This window comes from Electrophorus electricus, chromosome 9, assembly GCF_041902795.1.
Source record: "Electrophorus electricus isolate QZ-2024a chromosome 9, ASM4190279v1, whole genome shotgun sequence".
Lineage (NCBI taxonomy): Eukaryota > Metazoa > Chordata > Actinopteri > Gymnotiformes > Gymnotidae > Electrophorus > Electrophorus electricus.
The window spans coordinates 6,322,666-6,345,522 of NC_137505.1; the positions used below are offsets into that span (position 1 = coordinate 6,322,666).

A 22,857-nucleotide genomic window follows, 5' to 3' on the forward strand; every position below is an offset into this window, starting at 1 on the left:
CCGTATCGTGACAAATACATAAGAAACAGGTCGTTTCTGCATCGGGACCAAATCTTAGTTAAGGATAATTTGAACCTTATACCTTATTTAGGATAATGTGCTATTCTGATAAGAATAAAATATATTTTATCGCGTTAGTACATTGTAGTGATGTTTTGATCTTTTTTTGTTTATGCTTGTGGCTAAGGGGAAGTACCCAAACCCTGTCAGTTATGTGAAATACTATTAAAACCACATATTGGAGGAGCTGCTGTTGCTGTTAGCAGGTTAAGTTTTCATGTTAATAGATGATCTCTGTTAGACTGCATGTATTCTGAAAACTAGATGTTTCTCTAATACACGTGTCACTGCAATTCTTGATTTGGCAGTAATTACAATTATTTACTGAACAACTGTAAAAAAAAACAAACAAAAAAACCCCCACCAACAACACCCATGGCTTTTATTTTACGAGCTGCAGGTGCGTATTGAGCTGTGCAGTACGTACAGGTAAGCCCAGGTGTGTGAAGACAGCACTGGACATATCAGTCCACCAATACTAAAATACAAATAAAAACAGGGACAGCAATAAGGCTTTTTTATCAGCATGACTGTAAAACACACTGGCAACATAAAAATGAAAGAAGATGAAATCAGAAAAGTAAAAGAAAAGTGAACCATGGCATTGTAATGTCTTTTCATGTATATAACAGTCAAAAGAAAAAATAAGACTGACCATCCTTTGTTTGCAAAATAGTGCATCAGTGAGTTCATCTAAGTTGATGTCAGGCTTTGCTGCATGCAGACAGATACAAGACACATCTACCTGTGCTGTGTGTAACTGTAGACCCGGATTTCATCTGGCCATGGTGCTAAGCATTTGTGACTGGTGCGTGTGGGCGGCTGCGTTACTAAAATGCCTTTACAGCTGTGACTATAACAATGGATTTAAAATGTGCTTTTAATTAATGTCTTATAGCACATCAGAGTTCACTATGAAATAGGAAAATAAGACCACCCAGAACACAGTACAGAAACAGTCACGTAAACCATAGTGTCTTAATTCTTTTACATAACTCTTCTAAAAGTATGCTAATTTCTATTCACAACATTTCACTGTATTTACTGTACAAACACGACCTGTGCTTAGCAGCTGCACTACAAAGGCTTTTACTTAGAAATCTACAACCCGTAAAATGCACGTAACTCGCTGGAGAGTGGATGGCGTCATGTCTTGTTTAGTCTCAGATCTCCCCCAAAAGTGAGAGCATGTTACAAACATCAGGCAAATGGATTTTTTTCCCCATTCAGCCAAATTAACTGCAGGGATGTGGTGACGTGACATTTACTGCCACACAGCCGGAGGTGGTCAGAATACCACAGAGGACCTGTAGTCTAACCAGGTGCGAAGGCAGAGCTTGTGACAGACGTTTTGACAAATAACATCATGCACTTCTGTAATTGTGCCATTTCCACTGACCTTGGTTCACTGCATAGTGGACGTGGGAGGACTCAACTCCTCATGTGTCAGGGGTTATGGCTCATATCTACCCCACACACAGATCCAGACCACGGCTCACCACCCTTAACACACACCCAGTGCCATATATGCTGTTGATAGGCCAAAGGACTCATTTAAGCATTACATGTCAACCTTGCGATAGGAACAAAACTAACGATTTAATCTTGCTGCATATTTCGGGGGAGAAGGCGGCTTTAAAAACTCTGAAGGCAACTACATCTCTACGGACACCTTAACGCACAATAAAGAAGAATGACCATGTATTTATTTGGTGTATCTAATTATTATTAATATGAGCAAATTTAATTGCTGAAAATGATACTGGAACTACAGTCTACACATAAATCCTTTAAATGACTAACAACATGCAAATTCTTATAAAACTACATAAGTGATGATAAAACGTTTTATTTTAGTGATTTTTTTTCAGAGATCGGGCTAAGGGGAGACCCGTTCCGATCAGTCAGGTTCTACGCTGACCACACAGACTGCAGGAGCTGTGCACTTTGAACTGGTGTTTGGTCAGGAAGTGTGGATGTCACGTGCATCTGTTTGATAAAATGAAAATTCTTATCAGGAGAATAACCCACCCTCCCCAATACATTTACATTTTACGGCATTTAGCTGACGCTTTTATCCAAAGCCACTTACAATTAAGAGAGACTGAGGGTCTTGCTCAGGGGCCCAACAGTGGCAGCTTGGTAGCAGTGGGACTTGAACCAGCAACCTTCTGATTACTAGTCAAGTACCTTAACCACCGAGCTACCACTGCCAGCAGAGGCCAACAGTGCAGCCTCGCAAAGTATTGACCCTGCTGTTTCCATGGCTACAGCGAGTGTTGACTGCACCCGCTGTGAGCTTCCATGGCTACAGCGAGCGTCCACATCATACGACTGCACGCGCTGTCCAGCTCCCTTCAGAGGGGAGGTGGACAGGACAGTAGCGGGGACAGAAGTCTTGGGGGGGGGCTAACAGAGGAAGCGTCGGCGTCAACAGAAGAAGCGTCGGTCGACACCGTTTGTGCTGTCGGACGAAGCGTTTCGTATCAAGTTTCCACTTTCCCGTAAGTGCCCTCCGGTGGCCGGTACTGTTTGGGGAAGGCCTTCAGCTGCAGGGAGTTGAAGGCGTATTTCCTGCTGCCCACGTTCTTCATGGTATTCTCCCTCCTGCAGCCTTCACTGTGGACAGAGACGCTCGTCAGGGACGACCGTCACAGCCGAGGCGCAAACGCCATTATTTGGCACCACGGTTATGCCTGACTGATCTACACAGCTATGCAGTCTGGCTGTCTGGTCCCTGTATACTTCATTAATGTTACTGATTGGGACAATTGTATGTGAAAGTTACTGATAAGCTACTGCATCACGCAAGTGCAGCATTAACACGTCGGACGACTAGTTGTTTTTTTGTTGTAGTTTTTTTTGCTCAGGCAGCAGCTGGACAGCCTCACCTGCGCATGCACTCCAGGGCCTGCGTGAAGACCTGTGGTGCCATGCAGTGCTCTTGCTGCAAGATGGTGCACTGCTCCAGAGTGACCGACATGGCCGTGCGGTCCTTGGCACTCTTGCAGCTGGTCACTCGCACGCCGTTCACCCGGCGACACACCTGGAAAAAGTGACAGGTGAGCAGCCAAACGGCCGGCGTGGTGTACTGACGTGCCGTGCTGGGTTCTTATGCTAACATAACTAATTTGTCTCCTACTTCAAACAGGCTGGCGTGCAGAGATCTCAAACTCTGCCAGAGACGGGAGCCGATAGAGGGACATATTTCAACACTCTGCGTTGACATATATGAACACACAGCGCACAAGATTTCGGAAACGAGGAGATGAGGGGTGTGGGTGTGGTGAACCGGTCTACCTCTGCAGCCTGCCACAGGATGTCCACGTTTTTGCTCTTCCTGGAGGTGATGTTTTGGCTGAGCAGTCTCAGCAGGTCCGGTATGCAGTTCTGACTACGGGACCGCGGAAGACCTGGGGGAGAGCACAAGAGGTCGTTCACCGGCGCGGCGACCAGCACCACGGCACCGTGCGGGTCAGAAGTGGGTTTAAGACTCACAGTCCTCAGGAAGGACTTCCTTAAATTGCTCATAGTAGGACTGCAGTCGTGCCAAACTCTCCATGTTGACGACTTCCTGCAGGGACGTGTCTCCAAACCTTAGACGGAATCCAAAGTTCAACAATAAGGGACCGTATTATCAAATTACGGTCGATTCCCACTAAATGGGACATGAGTAACTAAGGGTGTAAGGGGAGAAGGTCTTTCGCTCACTTTTCTGCCAGCGTCTGCTGTTCGTTGATTCCTACATTGAACAGCACAGGCTGAACACGCAAGAGCATCCCGTTCTGGATCTCCCGCGGCAACACATCAAAGACGTTGCCAGGCAGCGGTACACGCACGTTAAAGCCGTCCCTGTTCCCCGTGATGATGGGCAGCATGTCAGGCCCGAAGCTGGAGGTTGCCTGGGTAACCTTAAAGGTGACGTTCCTGAGATCCATAACGCCGATGCTCATGTCCTCCAACATGGCCAGCTCCTCCCCTTTAACACAGCCACGCAGCGCCGAGTAGCAGTTATCAATATCGCCATCACATTAGCATCGCTTACGCAGTAGCAAGCGAAAGCACGCACACACACGCGCACGCACACACACGTACCATAGGTGCTAAGTAGACCCTCAAACTGGACCAGTAAGCCAATAGTGTGGAGCTGTCGGAGGAAGCCCCCTTCACACAGACAGTTCCTCAGCTTCGTTACAAACCCACAGATCAGGGATGTCAGCTGAGAGGAGGCACATCCACCACAGTTATGGATTATCGTTACAACGAGTACATTCAGCAACGGATTATTTAAAGGAATAGTGTGTGCCTCATGTGACTGTTAGTAACATTAAAACGAGTATGGAAAGGGATCGTAGTGTGCCAGATGCTTGTCTGAAGTTTGTGAAGCTTGAAGAAACTATAGAGGGAAATGATGGAATTCAGGCTTCGTTAAGCTGGTGGAATATGACTGTGAGAGATATGGTATCTTCTGGGTGTGTGTGTGTGTGGTTCAAGTCTGCAGCGGAAACTCTTTAGCAGAACAACTGTATGTCTGCGGCAGAACACACACACCGCTGGGGCACTTTCTGTTCTCACTGGTGGCTATGTGCCTAGAGACGCATGCTGTGTGTGCGCGTCTCACTGTCTGGCAGAAGACCACATCTCTGCGGTACTGCAGGGTGAGACTCATGGCGATGGTCGGCGCACAGTCCTGCATCAGCACAAACACCATGGCCTTCTTTGTTTTATCACTCATCATGGCCACGCACTCGTTGAGCGTCGTCAGGAGAGGGTAGAGCGCGTCGCTCCACTCACCTGGGAACCACCACACAGGGAAGGACCGTCATGCACGGAACTAAAACGCGAAACTGGTTTATTTGAACCAAACCCCTCCCAGTCGATTACCCGGGGAGGTGCCCTCGGCGCTGGGGCTTCCGTCTGCTGAGGAGTGGAACATGTGGTAGATGGTCAGACAAGCTTAAGGAACTTTTTAGCAACGTTACGCATACATTTATGAGTAGCAAACCAAGGAGACGAACAAAGACGTTTATGACGCATGCAAACAGTAAAGTGAAAGTGTTAGAAAATGGCGGTTTCTCAACGTTTTAGTCTGGGGTGGGGTCATGCGAAAGGACAAGCCTGGACCTACAGGGGGGTGTCGGAGAAACGGGCTCGCATGCAGGGGTGATGGGAGAGGATGATGAAGGAGCGTCTGAGGAACACGGGAGGGTGGCGAGTAGGGGCGTGGGGCACTGGTGCCCCGGGTTGATCCAGAAGGCGTCTCCGTGGCTACCTCTCTTGCTGGAGGCAGGCTGCTCCGAGAGGAAGACATCCTCGCTGCTGTTGCTCTGCAGCCGCTCCTTCGTTAGAAGCCTGTCCACGCAGTGGATCACACACTCCAGACTCCTGTCCACGTTCAGCCACACCTTCTCCTGCAGGGGTCGGAGCGGGGGGGTTGGTGGTGAACCCGAGCTAAAGGGGTAGTATGTGGGCGGCTAGCGTTCTGACGCAGACCTGGGCTCGTTATCTCCAGTGGGTCTCTTTCCTCACTCAGCTACAGGCGTTTCGTGTTAGTTAACGGCAATTGCTGAATGATGTTGCGTGGCTTAAAATGACTAGCTAAATAAAAAATACAAAAAAAACGACCGAATGAAGCCTGACATTAAAAAAACAATACTGCATGGAGTTTTGTTCCAGAAGGGGTCCTCACCCACTCCTCCTCGTGCCAGTCCGCGTTCATGGAGGTCCTGTTGGCTTTCCCGCTCCACTTGGCCTGCGGGGAGCCCTGGTCGTTGCGGAGGACCACGCGCTCGGCGTCCGGCCCAGACGGCGAGGCTCTGGAGGCGACGAACTCCGGCCGAGCTGCGCTCAGGGCCTGCATGGCTGTGGTCAGCAGCTTGTTGTCGCACACCGTCACCAGTTGTCTCGTCTGAGAGGAGGAGAGGAAAGCTGGTGTTTAAATCCGTGGAAATACCGCGAGACTCGTTGGAAATGCGTGCTGTTGCCGTTATAGCGCAGTATGTTTATTAGATCATAGTTAAACTAAACTAATCAAAGACAACGGGAGAAGAGTAGAGAAATAATACCCGTTATTCACATCGTGTACGTGAGGACATGAGACGCACAAAACAACCACACCCAGAAGCATCCACTGAGTGGAACAACTCTCTGCCAGAGGACCAATCAGAGGCCGAGGAAGGCCCGTAATCCCTGGGCGCCGTGGCCGAGGGACGGGCAGTGGCGTGCGGGGCAGGCTGACCTTGTCCGTCAGGATGGCGAGGGTCCGCTCTAGCGCGTTAGCCGAGCGCTCCTTGGCAGTGCGGGACAGGCGCTCCGTGTAGTAGCTGACCTGAGTCTTCAGGGTGTTGATGTGGGCGATGATCTCTTTGGCACGCGCCACGTCCTGCGGCTGGTACGCCACGGACTGGGTACGCGCCTCTCCGGTCCTGGCAGAGCGACGAGGACAGAGGCAGGTTAGTCCTGGTACGCGAGCTCTCTCGCCCTGTCTCTGCTCACCTGTCTTCTAGACCCTTCCATGGACACTTACGTGGCCCAAAGTATAACTCGAGACATATGGGACATATATATATGCACCCAATTTATTAGAAACATTTATTAACTGGAACCACCAGAGGTGTACAGTTATAGTCTATATTCATCGTTATCCATGCACCGTGTTAGAAGCTGATAGGGTGATGAACTGTGCACGCTAACAGAGGTTCCATAGTCTGCAACTTCTAACACCCATCAGACATAACAAAGAGGCAAGCAATTGTAGGTGCGAGGCATGTGTTTCTAATAAAGTGGCTGGTGACAATGTGTACAAAACACATGCCTGTGCACAAGTGAGCACTACATCCAAACATTATGACGCTGTGGTCACAGAGACATTAAGATTAACACAGACATTTGGACTCGGGTCGGAACCAAGCGGTTCATGAGAATGAAAATGAAGGGGCTGAAAACATCATTGAATGAAAGAAAATGGAGAAGCAGCACTGATGGAAACGACTATTCGGACGTCTGTGTCTCCACAACTCACCCTTCGTCTTCAAAGGCACTGATTTGAAAGCAAACATGGAAGCAAATCATTACTACCGCAAATATATTTCTTAGAAAAATAAGGAAGCATTGAAGTCCTACTGATGGTAACAAGAAGCAAATATTTACAGAGAAACCGACATAATGGGTCTCAGCTGGGCACTTACAAGGTCCACAATCGCATCTGACTGATTGCACTATGCCGGATTATCTGTAATCTTAACCATTCCTTGAGCGTTGTAGGTCTGGTTTGAGATTAAGAAAGCCCGGTCTAGTGCTAGGATTAATCTGTACCGGGACACCAGGTGACGGGGTTTGTGGAGTGAGCCTTATCTGAGCCGGGTTAGGCAGGCAGCATCGGGCTCAGGCTATGCTCTGGATCTTACTGTTTCTTGGTCTCTTCAAACTTCTGAATGATCTTTCTCAGACCGCTGCCCTTAAAGCCCTGGTGGTGTGCTGCCGGGGCCCCGGCAGTGACCACGTCATACGTCCGGTCTGTAGGAAGAGAACACTGCCTCAGCTCGGGCTTGGGCCCACTACACACACAGTGGTGCCCCTTCGTCTGTGGCCAGATATCCGGCCAAACGCAGCCGAATGTTTGAGTGTTTTTGACACTGCTACGTCAGACAGCATCTGCTCCGATAAGAGTGTCTGATAAACCAAACTGGCAGAGGGAAAACTAAATTAATCCTGCCCTCGCCTGTCAAACAAACAGATTAAAATTAAGATAAGGTTTCATTAAAATTTGCCGCAGTCACTAGTTCCAAAAGAAGTAACCGTCTGACTGTGAGCCCAACGAAACATTTACATACTTTTTTAGCCAACATAAAAGGGAACAGAGTACTAAGTGCTACTGGGTTTAACATCTGAGTGAATTGCCCCCAAAGCCATCACCGTTGAGATGGATGGAGAATAACGGAGATTAATCTCACCATAGCCTGATTCACCCTGCACTCTCATCCTCTGGATGTGGAGGTTGGTCGGCACAAACTCCAACTTCCTCTCGGCTTTCAGAGTGCTGGATTTGAAAGAAGGACCTGATGACCAGAGAAGAAAGGAAAAAGAACCGGACTAAAAGGCGGGCGTCGTACCTGGGAACAATGCCAGCTTTTTTGAGTCGACCCGTGATTTTACACTGCTCACATCGCTGCGGGTGCGATAATGCACCACGACTGGACACGACAGCTCCGAGACGACATACGTTCTGTGTTGAACTTCTACAGACATGCAGATCCGTGAGCAGACGACTAAAGGAAACTTACCCTTGTACTCATGCAGGTCACTGAGCGTTTCCTGGTAGGTCAGGATGATGTTCTGGTACTGGGTAATGATCTGCCTCCTCAAGTTTTCCCAGCATGGAGACAATTCCCCCAGCTCCTCCAGTCCACACACCCTTCCCGCAGAGCACATGAAGTGTTTACAAACAAAAACAAAAACCACAGACTAAAAGCTCCAGCAGGCGTTGGGGGCAGGACGGGCACACCTGGCAGCGTCTTCCTCCAAGAGGAGCTTAACGAACTGCCTGGGCACGTGGAGAGAGAGAACGGTTTCCGCCATCTGCTCCAGCACACGCAGGTGGTTCCCGTCTGTGGTGGGGAGGCGGTACATGCGGGATATCGTACCGCCGAACACTGCAGAAACACACGCCAGTCAGTCACGTCGGCTCACGCCTGCAAATCTCCTAGTGTTCCATCAATTGCACCTCCAAAATCTTTATTATTACAATTTAGAATTGTGGCCGATTTCCAAGATGGAGCGGCGGAACGCCAGAGGATGTTTCAATATGAGGTGACTTCGGCACGTTTACGAAGGTTACGAATGAAACAGTTACGAACAGAGTGGGAGATCATGGGTAATGGAGTTCCGTACCCAGTTACGAACAGAGTGGGAGATCATGGGTAATGGAGTTCCGTACCCAGTTACGAACAGAGTGGGAGATCATGGGTATTGTAGTTCTGTACACAGATAAATCACAAACGAAACGCCCAGCCTTAAGGCCTGTGGTTGAGACACCTGAAAACGTTTCCCTTCTTCCTTGCATCACACAAACATAAAAGAAAACAGCGACGACACTAACCGGCCTTTAAGAGCGTGTCTCTGCACAGCGAGGCTGACTTCGCTTGTAGACCCATGGAATGTGTCAGGCTCTCATCAACAGGTAACACCATCTGCGGTACACACGGGATACAATGTCATGGAAACAGAGTCTTTACTGTGATGACTGTAGTTAAACTGAACCAGTGAACTATGCTTACAGATGACTTCGTCCGATCAAGCTTAACTGAAGAGGGAGGGTTTTAGTCATGGAGAAGCGTGATGTAACACAGAATCTACTGCAGCATTCTGCCGTGTCCATGACAGATGTTTGGTCTTTCCTGACCAATGTTTGGACTGCAATATTTAGCACCAGGTATGCATTTGCGGTTCGCACAACATAATGCGGTAATTATTCTTTATACATGTCTTATCTTGCTCTTACATTAAAAGAACCAGATGAAATCAAACAGATCCTACTTTCTATTTAAACATTAAATGAAAGAAATTTTAAAAATTAAATAAACTTTTTATTTACAAGTCTGGAACTATTAAAACTATTTTTTATGATGGAACTTTCTCAAAAGAATTTCATTACGGATGTCATTAACAATGCAATTACGGCTGCTGCTCTTGTGATTTGACGGCAATTTTATTTCGAAATCACGAGTTCGTGATGACACTGAGCCCCACTGTAGCGCATGCCCCGCACTCACTCTGCCGTTAACCGTGTCCGTCCGACTCAGCGGTGCTTGCGGCTCTTTCTTCTCCTCCATCTGCCAGGCAATAATCGTGATGTTGCCTATCCTCTCATTCTCTGCTGATCTGAGCCAGCGAGCAAACAACAAATCCAACAAACTACATTTCCCAGAATGCTACAATGCATTGTGAGCTTGAGGGGCGATTTCACTAATGCATTACAAAGCAGTATTGAGATGTGTGCTTCTGTGCGAGCTCTGTCCTGTACTGAGTCCACGAACCGTAGCGTGAGGTGCAGCCTCCGGTATTTATCCTGCAGGAGATCTTTCACCTTGAACGTGGCAGAACCGAGCAGATACATCTGTTGAAAATGAGCCCAAAGACACACACTGGAGTCAAAGTGAATAATGACAACACTCAAATACTGCTAATGCTAACACACACAAACTAGAGTCATGACTTCATGAGAACACACACACACCGTTCTTTGTAAAAAGTGGTGATCGCCTCTCGGGTAAGAGTTTGTAAAAGGGAACTGTAAAAGTACACTGCAGCCTTAGAGGTGATTCTGACGCAAGTCAAAGGTAAGCCTCTCACCGTCCCTTGCGACCGGTCCTTAACGTCGTAGACAGAAAGCTTGATCTGAGTCTGCTGGGTGATCAGGGAGTCTTGAAAGAAAGCGATGCTGCTGAGGAATATGGGATTACTGGTGCCCTGAAAAGAGAAACACAAACGAGAGTACAAACGTCGGTGCGCGTCGTCCTCGAGCGGCTTAAGACGGGTGGAGAGATGCTCGCCCTCACCTCGATGATCTCGGTCTGAGCGTGCTTTGTCCAGAAGGCTTGAGGAGGCGTTGTGCAGCTCACTGCTACAAAGCCGCTGGGCTTACGCTCCAGGGCTGGAGCTACCAACTCACTGCATGCTGGGAGAGCACAGAGGAGATAAGGTCAGGGGATTGTGGGGGGTTTTTCACCCATGTTTAACTACCCCCCATTCCTGTCAATGACCAAGCACAGAAGTAGATAGGCAGGGGCCAATTTAATAACGTTATCTAACTCCAAATGATAGTGTATAGCCCTCCCCCATAACTTATGGCATTATACATGTTATAAAGTTTCTTATCAAATAAGTTTAACAAACTTTAGCAAAGCTAATTTTGCGTTTACCCTAGTGAACATGCACAGCAAAGAATGAATACTTCACATGGAATTAATAAATATAATAAACTATTAAACTAAATCGATATAAAATTATAAGTGGTTCCTCTACAGTGGTTCACTCGGGTTCATTTCTACATTTACCATGTATGTCAAATCATGCCATCTAGAGATCTTGAGAATCACACGGTTCAGGGTAACACAGGGATTATTAGCAGTGTATAAGACAATCAGATCCAAACCACACTGCCAAGGTAAGGTAATCTGTCTGTAAACAATTGTACTGGAAATAACAGAAATCTAGCGTGGAAACTACCTGAACGTTCGCGATAAAAGCAAAGGGTAAAGACCCAACAAAAATTGTCTCATGTTACACTTTTATACGTTTCGATCAGTCATAGATTCTTATAGAGCCAAGTTAACCAATGAGGAAACAGATATCTTGCTAAACAACAGGCTGATGATAAAAATAAAAGTGATTAGTCAATAAACTTGAGAGCCAGAGGTATCGTGCAACCTGATCACTGCCCTCTGCACAAACATGAGGTAAAATAGGGTCAAATATAAGTCCACGTCTGAACAAGTTACTATCAAAAATGCATTCCTACAGACTCCAGAGACAAATGAACAGACAACCAAAGTTGAATGTTTGACGAACGTTTAAATGCTTTTAGGTTTTTTAAGGAGTAGGTCACAGTCTTTTGGGCTTTGTAAGGAGTTTCGCTGAAAGTTCATTCACCAAACACCCTGACCGCATCCACCCACGTTCACCCCATTCACCCCACACATCCACCCACATTCGTCCCACACATCCACCCTGACCACATCCACCCCACACATTCACCCACATCCACCCCATACATCCACCTACATTCACACCACACATCCACCCACATCCACCCCATACATCCACCTACATTCACACCACACATCCACCCACATCCACCCCATACATCCACCTACATTCACACCACACATCCACCCACATCCACCCCATACATCCACCTACATTCACACCACACATCCACCCACATCCACCCCATACATCCACCTACATTCACACCACACATCCACCCACATCCACCCTGACCACATCTATCTGCCTCTGCAGACCTACAGGACTGCAGATAAAAAGAGCATCAATTTGAAATCTGTTTTTACACAAATATTTTATAACTGCCTGTATCAATATACAACAATATCAATACTAGTTGCAATAATTAAGCATTTAACACCAACGGAGCCGTTTACTGAGCCTGCAGTTATTCTGTCTCAAAACATGATTTGATATCAGCTACAAGACAGCAAGCTATCTGGGAGACTTGGCAGGGGAGCCCTACTACTGTTGTGGATGAACACACTGAAACCTTTGCCAAACGTTACTGAAAGAATGACTGGAAACAGCTGATGAGGTCCGAGGCAATCGGGACAGAACTGTCGTCAAGCGAGGTTCTGTGTGAAGGACCGGTCGAAGATCCGACTACAGTGCCAATCATTTTGTTTCTTTAATTGTTGGAAATTTTATAACGTCCTTGTCTTGATTCCACTGAAGGGAAAATTTGGAGCGATAATTGCAATATGGAGGTTGCAGAGCAGGATGCAGGGACAGGTTTAGTAAAGCAGAGACATGCGTTTATTAGCACACACAAGAAAGAAGACATAGCGCGCAGGCTATCGGGTGTTAAACATCGACAACATCCACAGCTGGACAAGTGACTTATATACGTGTACGTTAATGACACAGAACAAGGATCAGATGTAAAACAGGAGAGGGTGTGACCATGCAAACACACACACACACACACACAAACACACACGAAGACTTTGAGGGGGAGGGGCCGTATTGTGACAATATTTAATTGTAATCTCAGTGCTTACTGAACTACTGATTTATTTTCATATTTAACCAAGGAACTGATCATTCTAAAACGCACTGTATCGGTCAAGGTTGTGGGTGTTAGCTTTTTCACAGATGAGCAGAAGAGAGCAAACACTCAATAACTGGTTCATCTTGCCTGAATAACCTGTTGCTAAAGCAACCAGTTCCTTCTTTCTGGCTTACCCACACTGGGAAGCATCAAATAACACACTAGGAAGCCCAGCATCGTTCAGTCTAAGCTCCTGACTGTAAAACTGGGTAAGGGACACCCAGACCAGACTCTCCCACAGCGCACTCCCTGACCCACAGCCTAGATGGCAGTCTATAAATAGTCAGTCTATACTCTTACTGACCAAATATCTTAAAAATGTGTTTTTTTAAAAAGATGCTATACAGATGTTTAGAGAACTGTTCTGTAGGCCATTCTCAGACATGACGTTACAGATAATACTTCAGACAATATTGGCTGTGACTTTTTCCAAGTTGTTCAGATCAGTGCAGCGAGCTTGTCGCATCTCCGAGACACGTTTGTCAGCTACTCACCCAAACTGAACTCCAGCACTGGTTCGTCAGGATCCTGACTGCTTCCTAAAGATCATCGCACGGCGTCAAATTACATGCCAGTCGGATCTCTTAAATTTGCACAGCAAATCTAGCTAATTTCTAGTTAACATGAAAACGCTTTTGATTCAAGTCTGGATAACTTGAAACACTTTTTATTGGTTGGCTGAAATGAACTATAATTAATGCTGAAAAAAAAAAATTCCAGGGACCGAACGCCCCATCTCACCTGCCAGCGCGAGCCCCATCATCTCTGAGGAAATATCGAAGGTGTTGGCACGGTACACGGACCAGGGCCGGTGGCGAGGGCTGCGCTCTCTTACTGCCATAACTCCAGTCGCACCAGGGAACTCTGGGAACCCGGAGAGCAGCGTTGACAAAGTGTCTTCACACCAACGTGCCAACGGCGTGGTCCTCTTATGTCTGTAGGTCTGCCTTAGTCCGTGAGCTCACTCCATAAACGTCTTAACGGAAAAGCTGGAAAGAGAGAGAGAGGAAGGGAAACCGGCATAAAACGCGGAGCTACAGCTAAGACGAGCTGAGAACAAAAGGTTTTCCGCAAATGTCAAGGCCCGGTGAAGACTTAATTCGCTCATTCTATGGTGCCTGGCTTGAAAATGAAAACTGACTGAGAAAACAAAGTGAAGCCCTGGAAACCTTTCCTCTATTTCTTGGGCTAAATAATTCATAAATCAACAATTAATTATCTAATTTTGTCAATAATAAGACTTGGTTTTCAGACTCTACTCAATCCGAGGCTACAGGTGTGGGATTAGCACACGGAGTACGTCACTCTGCAATCACAGGCCCCCCAAACCAGCATCTCTCTCATCCCAGAGTGCCCTGCAGTCTGGGATGGTCTGGAAATAAATGACTACAGTTTTCCGCTGATTGTAATCGAGGAAATACTGGAATGTGATCAGGAGAGAGAAATATGAATGAAAAAGTAACAGATTGTGAGGAAAAAAAACTGAACAAGCAACGATTCTCAAAAGCAAATATGTTATCACTACAAAAGCAGAGACACATTAAGCCCAAAACCTTGTGAAACGTTGTATAAATATTATAAAATAAAACTAAAATAATAGCACGTAGCCATGTTTTACCGTAAAATAAACGCTTCAGTGATTCAAAAAAAGTATTTTAAGTACTTGTCATTATTATTCAAATTAGCATTCAGTAAAATAGCAAATAAAAGTAAACAACTAAATATGTAACTAAAACTACCGTCATTCAATAATATCAAAACACAACATTCATACATTTCTACGGTGTAAACCAGAATTGATCCATTCACATGAACTCAGACACTATTGCTTACTTTTTGTGCCTCGTCTGAGTTTTTTGTTGTGGGCAGAGAAACTGGCTGAATATTCCGGGGAAGAGAGATTGTCTGAACAGATTGCATATTGCTGCAATACTGGTACCTGAGAACAAGCCTGTTCAAAGTGTCCATCAACACACCAACACACCAACACATACACTCAAACGCACACACTCACACACGTCCAAGGCCGGTAAACAGAATGACATCATGCACCTAAAACCGAACTTCCTCCCACCCCAAAACCAACCCCTTAAATCCCCAAAACGTTTAAACAAAAACAAAACTGAGCAGTTCACTGCCTGATTAGCGTAACTGAAGCTACTGAAACAGGGTAGAAGGAAAACAGAGGAAAAGACAGACAGGCCTTTGGGGACATGTACGCATGCTCATCATCTTTAAAAAAGGGATTTAAGCTTAGCGGAAGGCAACCCAGAGGAGCAGCAGGGAGTTGGCTGTACTCTGGGTCTGGGCTCTGCTACAACACAACAGTCAGCAAAGCCCCCATCAGCCCTCCATCTGTACTGTAGTCCGATCCAGCCCGCTAAAGGCGTCTGGGCTTCTGTGCTCACACACTCACCCTTCAGCCCAAGACACTGGCAGGTTATCATTTTATTCACAATCACATCAATTCATTTAGGCTGCAGCATCTGCCTTGTTAATGTCTCTGACACAAACATCCCTCATGCTGAGGAAGAAGGACAGAGATGGAGGACATTATCAACATTTAAAAAAATCAGATTTGATATAGAACATCCTATATGTGCCTCAGTCACCACTAAATCATCCACCACCCAGACTATTCACCACTAAACCACCCACCACCCAGACTATTCACCACTAAACCACCCACCACCCAGACTATTCACCACTAAACCACCCATCACCCAGACTATTCACCACTAAACCACCCATCACGCAGACTATTCACCACTAAACCACCCATCACGCAGACTATTCACCACTAAACCACCCACCACCCAGACTATTCACCACTAAACCACCCACCACGCAGACTATTCACCACTAAACCACCCATCACGCAGACTATTCACCACTAAACCACCCATCACGCAGACTATTCACCACTAAACCACCCATCACGCAGACTATTCACCACTAAAGCACCCATCACCCAGACTCTACACCATTAAACCACCCACCACCCAGACTATTCACCACTAAACCACCCATCACCCAGACTATTCACCACTAAACCACCCATCACCCAGACTCAACACCATTAAACCACCCATCACCCAGACTATTCACCACTAAACCATCCACCACCCAGACTCAACACCATTAAACCACCCAGACTATTCACCACTAAACCACCCACCACCCAGACTCAACACCATTAAACCACCCACCACCCAGACTATTCACCACTAAACCACCCACCACCCAGACTCAACACCATTAAACCACCCATCACCCAGACTATTCACCACTAAACCACCCATCACCCAGACTCAACACCATTAAACCACCCATCACCCAGACTCTACACCATTAAACCACCCACCACCCAGACTCAACACCATTAAACCACCCATCACCCAGACTATTCACCATTAAACCACCCATCACCCAGACTCAACACCATTAAACCACCCATCACCCAGACTCAACACCATTAAACCACCCACCACCCAGACTCTACACCATTAAACCACCCACCACCCAGACTATTCACCACTAAACCACCCATCACCCAGACTCAACACCATTAAACCACCCACCACCCAGACTCAACACCATTAAACCACCCACCACCCAGACTCAACACCATTAAACCACCCACCACCCAGACTCTACACCATTAAACCACCCACCACCCAGACTCTACACCATTAAACCACCCACCACCCAGACTCTACACCATTAAACCACCCACCACCCAGAATCAACACCATTAAACCACCCATCACCCAGACTATTCACCACTAAACCACCCATCACCCAGACTCAACACATATGAACCTGTCTGTCCGACAATATACCAAGAGGACATATAGGGCCGTAGGTATCAGGTGATCACAACCTCCAAAGCCAACAGATGAACATTAGCCATTCAGGTACATCCAGCCTATTTAAATCACAAAGCAATAATATCACATAGCATCACAGCTCAGCATTTTAGTGAATCGGTCAGTCACACCAACAAGCGTGCGCTGTGGTCACAAACCCCACAGCTCTGCCACTCTCTCTGCTTGCATCTAGTGACCACGCCTCAATCCTCTCACGAGATCTGGACACTCGGGGGGGCACTTTCCCCCCTCTGTGTTCTCTAGCCTGTTCTTTATTCCCTCCATGTTCATGGGTGACCTCGCCTTAGCTGGATGCGGAAGCTCTGTCTTCATTGTAAAGCGTCTTTGGGTCCCGAGGAAGGTGCTATAGAAGCAGAACGTCACTCTTTCTAATGATTATCCTAAACAGACACTCCTCCTAACTACCGAGCTCGGGTGTTTCAGCTACACCTGTTGCTACCAGGTCTAAAAAATAATATAGCACATGGCCATGGAAAGAAACAGGAAAACAGATCGCACCGAAGAGCTCAGCAGTTCACCCTGTCAGCTGTAAGAGCAAGAACTGTGAAATGGAAGCGTTTAGGAACAGAAGCTCAGCCACAAAGCCGTAGAAAATGCCGACTCGCAGAGCACGGATGCCAAGTCCAGAAGGAAATACTTCCAGATTGCCTCTTTAAGCAACCATCACTGGAGACAAAGACATTTTAGACAATTACATGTTTCCAACTTTGCTGCAACAGTTTGGTCAAAGCCCGTTCATATGCCAGCACTACTGTGTCCCTGTGCACAAAGCGAGGTCCATAAAGTCAGCGTTTGACAAGGCAGCGTTTGACGAGAGAGCGTTTGACGAGAGAGCGTTTGACGAGTTTGGTGTGAAGGAGCTCCAAAGGCCGACCTCAAACTCAGCAAACACGTTTGTGACACACTGGAACATCGACTGCAAACCAGACCTGTTTGTGCCTGATCTCACCAACATGCAACTTCATAGTAATGCCTGTGGTTTTGAAATGGGATGTCCAACACGACTCCTATAGGTGCGATGGTGTGGCCTCCACATAGTTTATAGTGCAATTGACAGGCCCCCGGCTCCCAGCATTACCAAACGCAGTCAGGCGCCATACCGACCAAGGACAACATTCAGTTTATCAGCCAAGCTACAGCAGAGGGAAAGATGGAGAGGCCATTACCTATGTTGCAAGCATCACACATCCACAAAGATTCACACCACCCCCTCATCAGACCGCCATGAATACTCCATCTCTGATCCATTCATCCATTCATTTCTTCTCCTTGTAGAGGTAGGATTCACACGAAAGAAGAAAGAAACCCAGCCATTAACCAGAAGCTATAACTGAACTCAGTAAATAAGGAGCTTGCACCATCATTAGGCATCAATACCAATATGATATTAAAACACATACCAAGCAATTAAAATGAAATTAAAGGTGGAGCACATTCGTGATTCACAGACAACACCATGACATTAGAGAACACAAACACATTATGTCAAAAGCACATTTATTATTTTCATTCAAATGTATTAAATGAGGAATTTTCTACAATTATAATCCCTAGAAAGCAATTTCCTAGAAAGTCAGTACTAACTGGTTATCAGTGACGACTAAAATTGCTAAAGACTTCTAAAACTGGTCACTGGTGTTACTATACAGTGGCCTGATAACTACAGCCATTTCCATTCGAAAGGAAAGACAAAGCAGCAACAAAGCAGCTTTGAAGCTGCTCTCATAGCTCCTTTGAAGTGAAGCTACAGTCACTCTGCATCTGCCACCAATGTCTCTGGGGAAAAAAAAACAAACAAACCCAGAATCACTTCTATGACATAGGAAATCACACCTGCTCTTTCTTGTTATCTGTGGTGGGTGCGGCCCTGGCCTTTGTGTTACTGCACAGATCTGACATTCACGGAAAATATCTTGTGTAAACAAGTCAGTTTGCTCACATATGAAGGTGCTAATGACTCACTGATCTTTACAAACTTGTTCGTACATGATATAAATATGCTGCCACTTAAAGCAGATACCTGAACTATTCGTCGCTTCATTTTACAAACGTGTCTGCAAAATCAGCATCATCTACTACAAAATGTCATTGCACCAAGAAGCCTGCAATACATTTAGAATCAAATCAAATTTATTTCTATAGCACTTTTTACAACAGATGTTGTCACAAAGCAGATTTACGAATGTCCAAGTCCAAGCCCCCAGTGAGTGAGCCAAGGGCGAGTGTATTTGAGTATTTCTGGGGCAAAAAAAAAAAGACAGTGATAATGGAACACTAATGTGTATGTGGCGTTAAACAAAGAGGTCTCTGAACGAACTAATTCCTGTTTTGGCTGGACTCAAACGCAATTTGAGGATCTACAACCACAAAAAGCAACCAAAACCATTTACTGATGTCTCATCTTCTTTCCACGGTAATTTGTGCTGTCTGAGGAAACGCCTGCCCTTGTGACTTCCTCTCCGAGTGGCCATCTTGATCCAGAGCGGGTCTTTTAGAAAAACAACACTTCCGAAGGTAACGCAGGATGATTTAGTTAACCGGGGTGGAGCAGTCCACCGTTTCCTCTGGGAATACTACTACTACTACTACTACTACTACTACTACTACTACTACTACTACTACTACTAATAATAATAATAATGCCATACATATAATAAATATTATTGCATACACATCTTATATTAGATATTTATTTGATCACAAATTATTACATGTAAAATTGGGTCTCAGTAATAATCAGTAAAGTATGAGCCAGCCTAAAAAAGGAAAATTAAAACATGCATTTAAAAACAGAGCTTCAGAACTTTCTGTCATGGTACGGCCCCGCCCCCTCCTCAAACGTCTTGGGGGGGTTGTGTGTTCATCCGTCTTGCCACGCCCTCTCGTGTCGTCCACCTGTTTTGTATTATGTGTCTTTAATGTGTCTTTAGTGTCTTTAATTGTCTTTAGTGTATAAATGTCTCCTGTGTCGTAGTGTGTTTGTTGGTGTTTGAAAGGTGTTGAGTACAGAGCATGAGTGTTATGTTTTATGTATCATTCGTGTGTGTAATAAACGTATGTTCAATCGTGCCTCTTCCCTGCATCCTGTGTACCTCGAGATGTTACTTTCATTTCTTGGGAGTGCCTTACCAGACTTTAAGAATTACATAATAAAATGCTATTCCACCGACTCACTCACATCTATGAATCAATTCTAGAGGCTCTGCTGTGCTGTGCTGCCTGATAAAATCAAAACCATCAATGAAACTGCAAAGAAAATATTTCCAAGCATCCCAATGAATACTGCCCCAGTGTTTATAGCTTCCTATGACAGACTCAAAGATGCCACTCAAGATTAGAAACCCTTAAATAAACAGTAGGGCTGCTATTGTCAAGGTTACATCATGAATCTTTCTTGCATCTTGGTGCAAGCAGGACTGGTGCTGATATGTAACTACAAAAGCATGACTAGATTACAACTCTCATTTGCCTGTGAATGGGGTGGTTCATTCATAATAGACCTTAGCCAGGGAACATCTGTATGGCTGAATCAGATCTGCTACAAATCTGCTGTATGTGTGTCATCTGCGTGCCTGAATCAGATCTGCTACAGATCTACCATACGCGCGTCATCTGCGTGTCTGCGTTTGGAACCGCAGGCAGGGGCCCCTGGGTCCTTCTTAACGAGGATCTGGGTTAAGCCGTGGTCCTGGAGGGAGAGCCCCGTTGCCTCTGGTGTGACTCCCTGTTGGGCCACAGAGTGTCCCAGTTACACAGCACTCTCCTCACTCCGGAGTGACGGACAGAACCGGCTGCAGTCACTCCCTCCTGCTGTCTCTCCTCACTAAGCTCCCACTTTTGTGGGATGTTTCGCTCACATGGTTCCAAAACCCCAAAGCCCCTAATAATAACTCGCCCCTAATAATAACTCGCCCCTAATAATAACTGCCATTTTCCTCTCCTCTACTGATACCTGGGGCCAGTTTTCCAAAACTCATTAAAAGGTCATTACTAACGTATGTGTATTACAGATACACATCAAAAACCTACCAAAGCTACCAAGTGCCAGAAACTACACGGAACAAAGCACTACAAGCACTTGGAACGCTTCATCACTGCATGTAGGAGTCTTTGCTTTTAGCTCATGGTTTTCTGAAGCACAGTCGATTTACTTGGCTTTGTATATGTCTACCACAAATTTGAATACAGACACATGTACTTTGCTGTCTAGGCAGACGGAGGCCTGAGTACCCAGTCAGCAGGTGACACTTATGGATATAATGCTAGTAGATGTAGATTTACTAATGTCTGTCAGCAGCATCCTGCCTCAGAACTCGGGGTACAAAACCTCTGAGTCACTGTGTAGGAAGCCCCCGAAACAAAGCGCAGTGTGGATCGCTGTGCCCTCAGGAGGCTGACCACAGCTACCATCACCTGCTCACACAAGATTCAGTCGCTTCACTTTCACTATGCAGTTTATTTAAAGCACACAAACAAACCCCTTGATGTGATCGGACTTGAGACCAGCCTGCAATAATTTAGAACGAAATTATTTACATTTGTTTGGTTCATGTGAAAACAATCGTTCATCAAAGCAAACACGGAGCACACACCTGGAGACGAACACGGCTGAAAGAAAAATTATTAGTTCGAGGGCTTATTTGCTTCCTTTGCATATTACAATAATGGAGAGAGAGAGATGTGCTTGTTTACAGTTGTCTTGAAATTTAATTAAATTTGCTGAAGCTAAGTAAAAAACTATTTTCCCCCCTTACTGCTTGCTTTGGGCATTAGTTACAAATGCTGTTCTCTTACCAATCAATAACAAATAATGCAAGCGTTTGCTGTAACGGCAGACTCCTGGGAGAAACGAACCCAGCGAAGGTATACAGTTCTCCGCATATAAAAAAGGAAGGACTGTTTGATCAATGAGGCGCTTGTCTTCACAACAATGGCACGTTTTTCTGCGGAGTGATAACGGACCTGGCCCGGTCGTTTGGCGAGCTTGAGGATGCGTTACACCACCACAGAAACAGGACGAGTACTAAAATAAGTCCTAGAAACAGGCCTCGCCTGCTTTAGGAAAAATCTCTGCAGCGAGATGACTCAAAAAGCAACCAACGTTGTGCGAAACAGGAAACTCGTTAATATGCGACTCCCTTTTTAAAAGCGATGAGCTTGTGGCCCACATGAATTCGACACGGAGCTCTGAGACGCCTCGTCTGAATCTCGGATGCATCCGTCATCTGGCTGAAGGACTGAGCTCATACCGACAGTCGGCCGTGCTGCCCAGACAAGGACCAGGAGGCACCTGCAGTGGAGCAGTGACTAGCAGTGACTATGTTGTATTATCTCCACATCCCCTCACGGCGTTTTAAAATCCACCTGCAGAGCACAGCTTAGATGCGTGCAAGAACAGATCTCAGCTAAAGACCCCACAGCCTCCGGCACGCGAGCTGCCCGTGACTCATACGATTCGCTCGCGTGTTTATTTATCACATAAACGATGATTTATGGCAAACATCCACGATGCAACGACGACGAGCTTTGATCGTACGGATGATATCACTTACGCCTCGTTGCAGACACGCTCCATTTTCAGGACGTATGTAGGTCTTTTGGATCTTTGCTTATCCGCTCGCTCCGCAACGCATGACTCGCCCTGCCGCTCCGTCACCCAGCCTGACGTAAGAGTTCTTTCGCGAGAGGCACCGCCTCTTCTATCCGCAGTCGCGCGCTGTTTCATTGACGTCGTGCCGTGAACTTACGGTTCATCTGTAACGTGTCCGTTTCAAAACGTCGTGCAATTTCCGCCGTCACGTTTAATGAATCTGTTGCATGTGTAGAAGAGCGAGATTGGGCACGTGTTACCCAACCCAGGTGGTATCACAGTCCAGCAAATGAGGCGATCTGCTCTGCACTGTGCAACTGACACCACGAGACTATACTGGTGTTGGCCACAAAGAAATATTAGTCCAGCACAACACTGCTGCCTATCGGTTAGCATTGAGTACTACTACCTTACACTACTTTTATCCCACACGAATTCACTACATGAAGATCAAGTGGGTACTTTTAAAAAAGTTAAAA

The 22,857-nt window shown here is 46.2% G+C and overlaps 1 protein-coding gene across 4 annotated transcripts; it reads right to left on the reverse strand.

The window, feature by feature from the left end:
• Nucleotides 1–423: 423 nt before the first annotated feature.
• Nucleotides 424–22,715, reverse strand: inpp4aa (inositol polyphosphate-4-phosphatase type I Aa). 4 transcript variants are annotated; one of them, XM_035523068.2, is made up of 24 exons: nucleotides 22,341–22,714; nucleotides 13,640–13,887; nucleotides 13,393–13,437; nucleotides 10,617–10,735; nucleotides 10,411–10,527; nucleotides 10,095–10,174; nucleotides 9,831–9,939; nucleotides 9,158–9,248; nucleotides 8,564–8,711; nucleotides 8,343–8,473; nucleotides 8,013–8,117; nucleotides 7,467–7,575; nucleotides 7,082–7,099; nucleotides 6,299–6,485; nucleotides 5,750–5,968; nucleotides 5,189–5,471; nucleotides 4,945–4,980; nucleotides 4,682–4,854; nucleotides 4,156–4,279; nucleotides 3,772–4,039; nucleotides 3,559–3,656; nucleotides 3,361–3,473; nucleotides 2,952–3,106; nucleotides 424–2,679 (listed from the first exon to the last, which is right to left on the reverse strand). In XM_035523068.2, exons 2-24 carry the CDS (start codon nucleotides 13,737–13,739, stop codon nucleotides 2,547–2,549), a joined length of 2,961 nt encoding a protein of 986 aa, XP_035378961.1. In that variant the 5' UTR covers nucleotides 13,740–13,887; nucleotides 22,341–22,714; the 3' UTR covers nucleotides 424–2,546. The 4 variants fall into 4 exon arrangements, with proteins under 4 accessions (XP_035378961.1, XP_035378963.1, XP_081576653.1 ...); XM_035523070.2 differs by having other exon boundaries at nucleotides 5,333–5,471; nucleotides 22,341–22,713; XM_081720527.1 differs by lacking the exon at nucleotides 13,393–13,437 and having other exon boundaries at nucleotides 22,341–22,715.
• Nucleotides 22,716–22,857: the final 142 nt, after the last annotated feature.

What these genes read in the sequence shown, in the direction of transcription:
- inpp4aa (XM_035523068.2), bottom strand. Translation starts at nt 13,739, where the DNA reads ATGGCAGTAAGAGAGCGCAGCCCTCGCCACCGGCCCTGGTCCGTGTAC. An exon ending in AGGACCGGTCGCAAGGGACG is followed by an intron (nt 10,175 to 10,410) that starts GTGAGAGGCTTA and finishes CATTTTCAACAG; the next exon opens with ATGTATCTGCTCGGTTCTGC. An exon ending in TGACCTGCATGAGTACAAGG is followed by an intron (nt 8,118 to 8,342) that starts GTAAGTTTCCTT and finishes TCTGGTCATCAG; the next exon opens with GTCCTTCTTTCAAATCCAGC.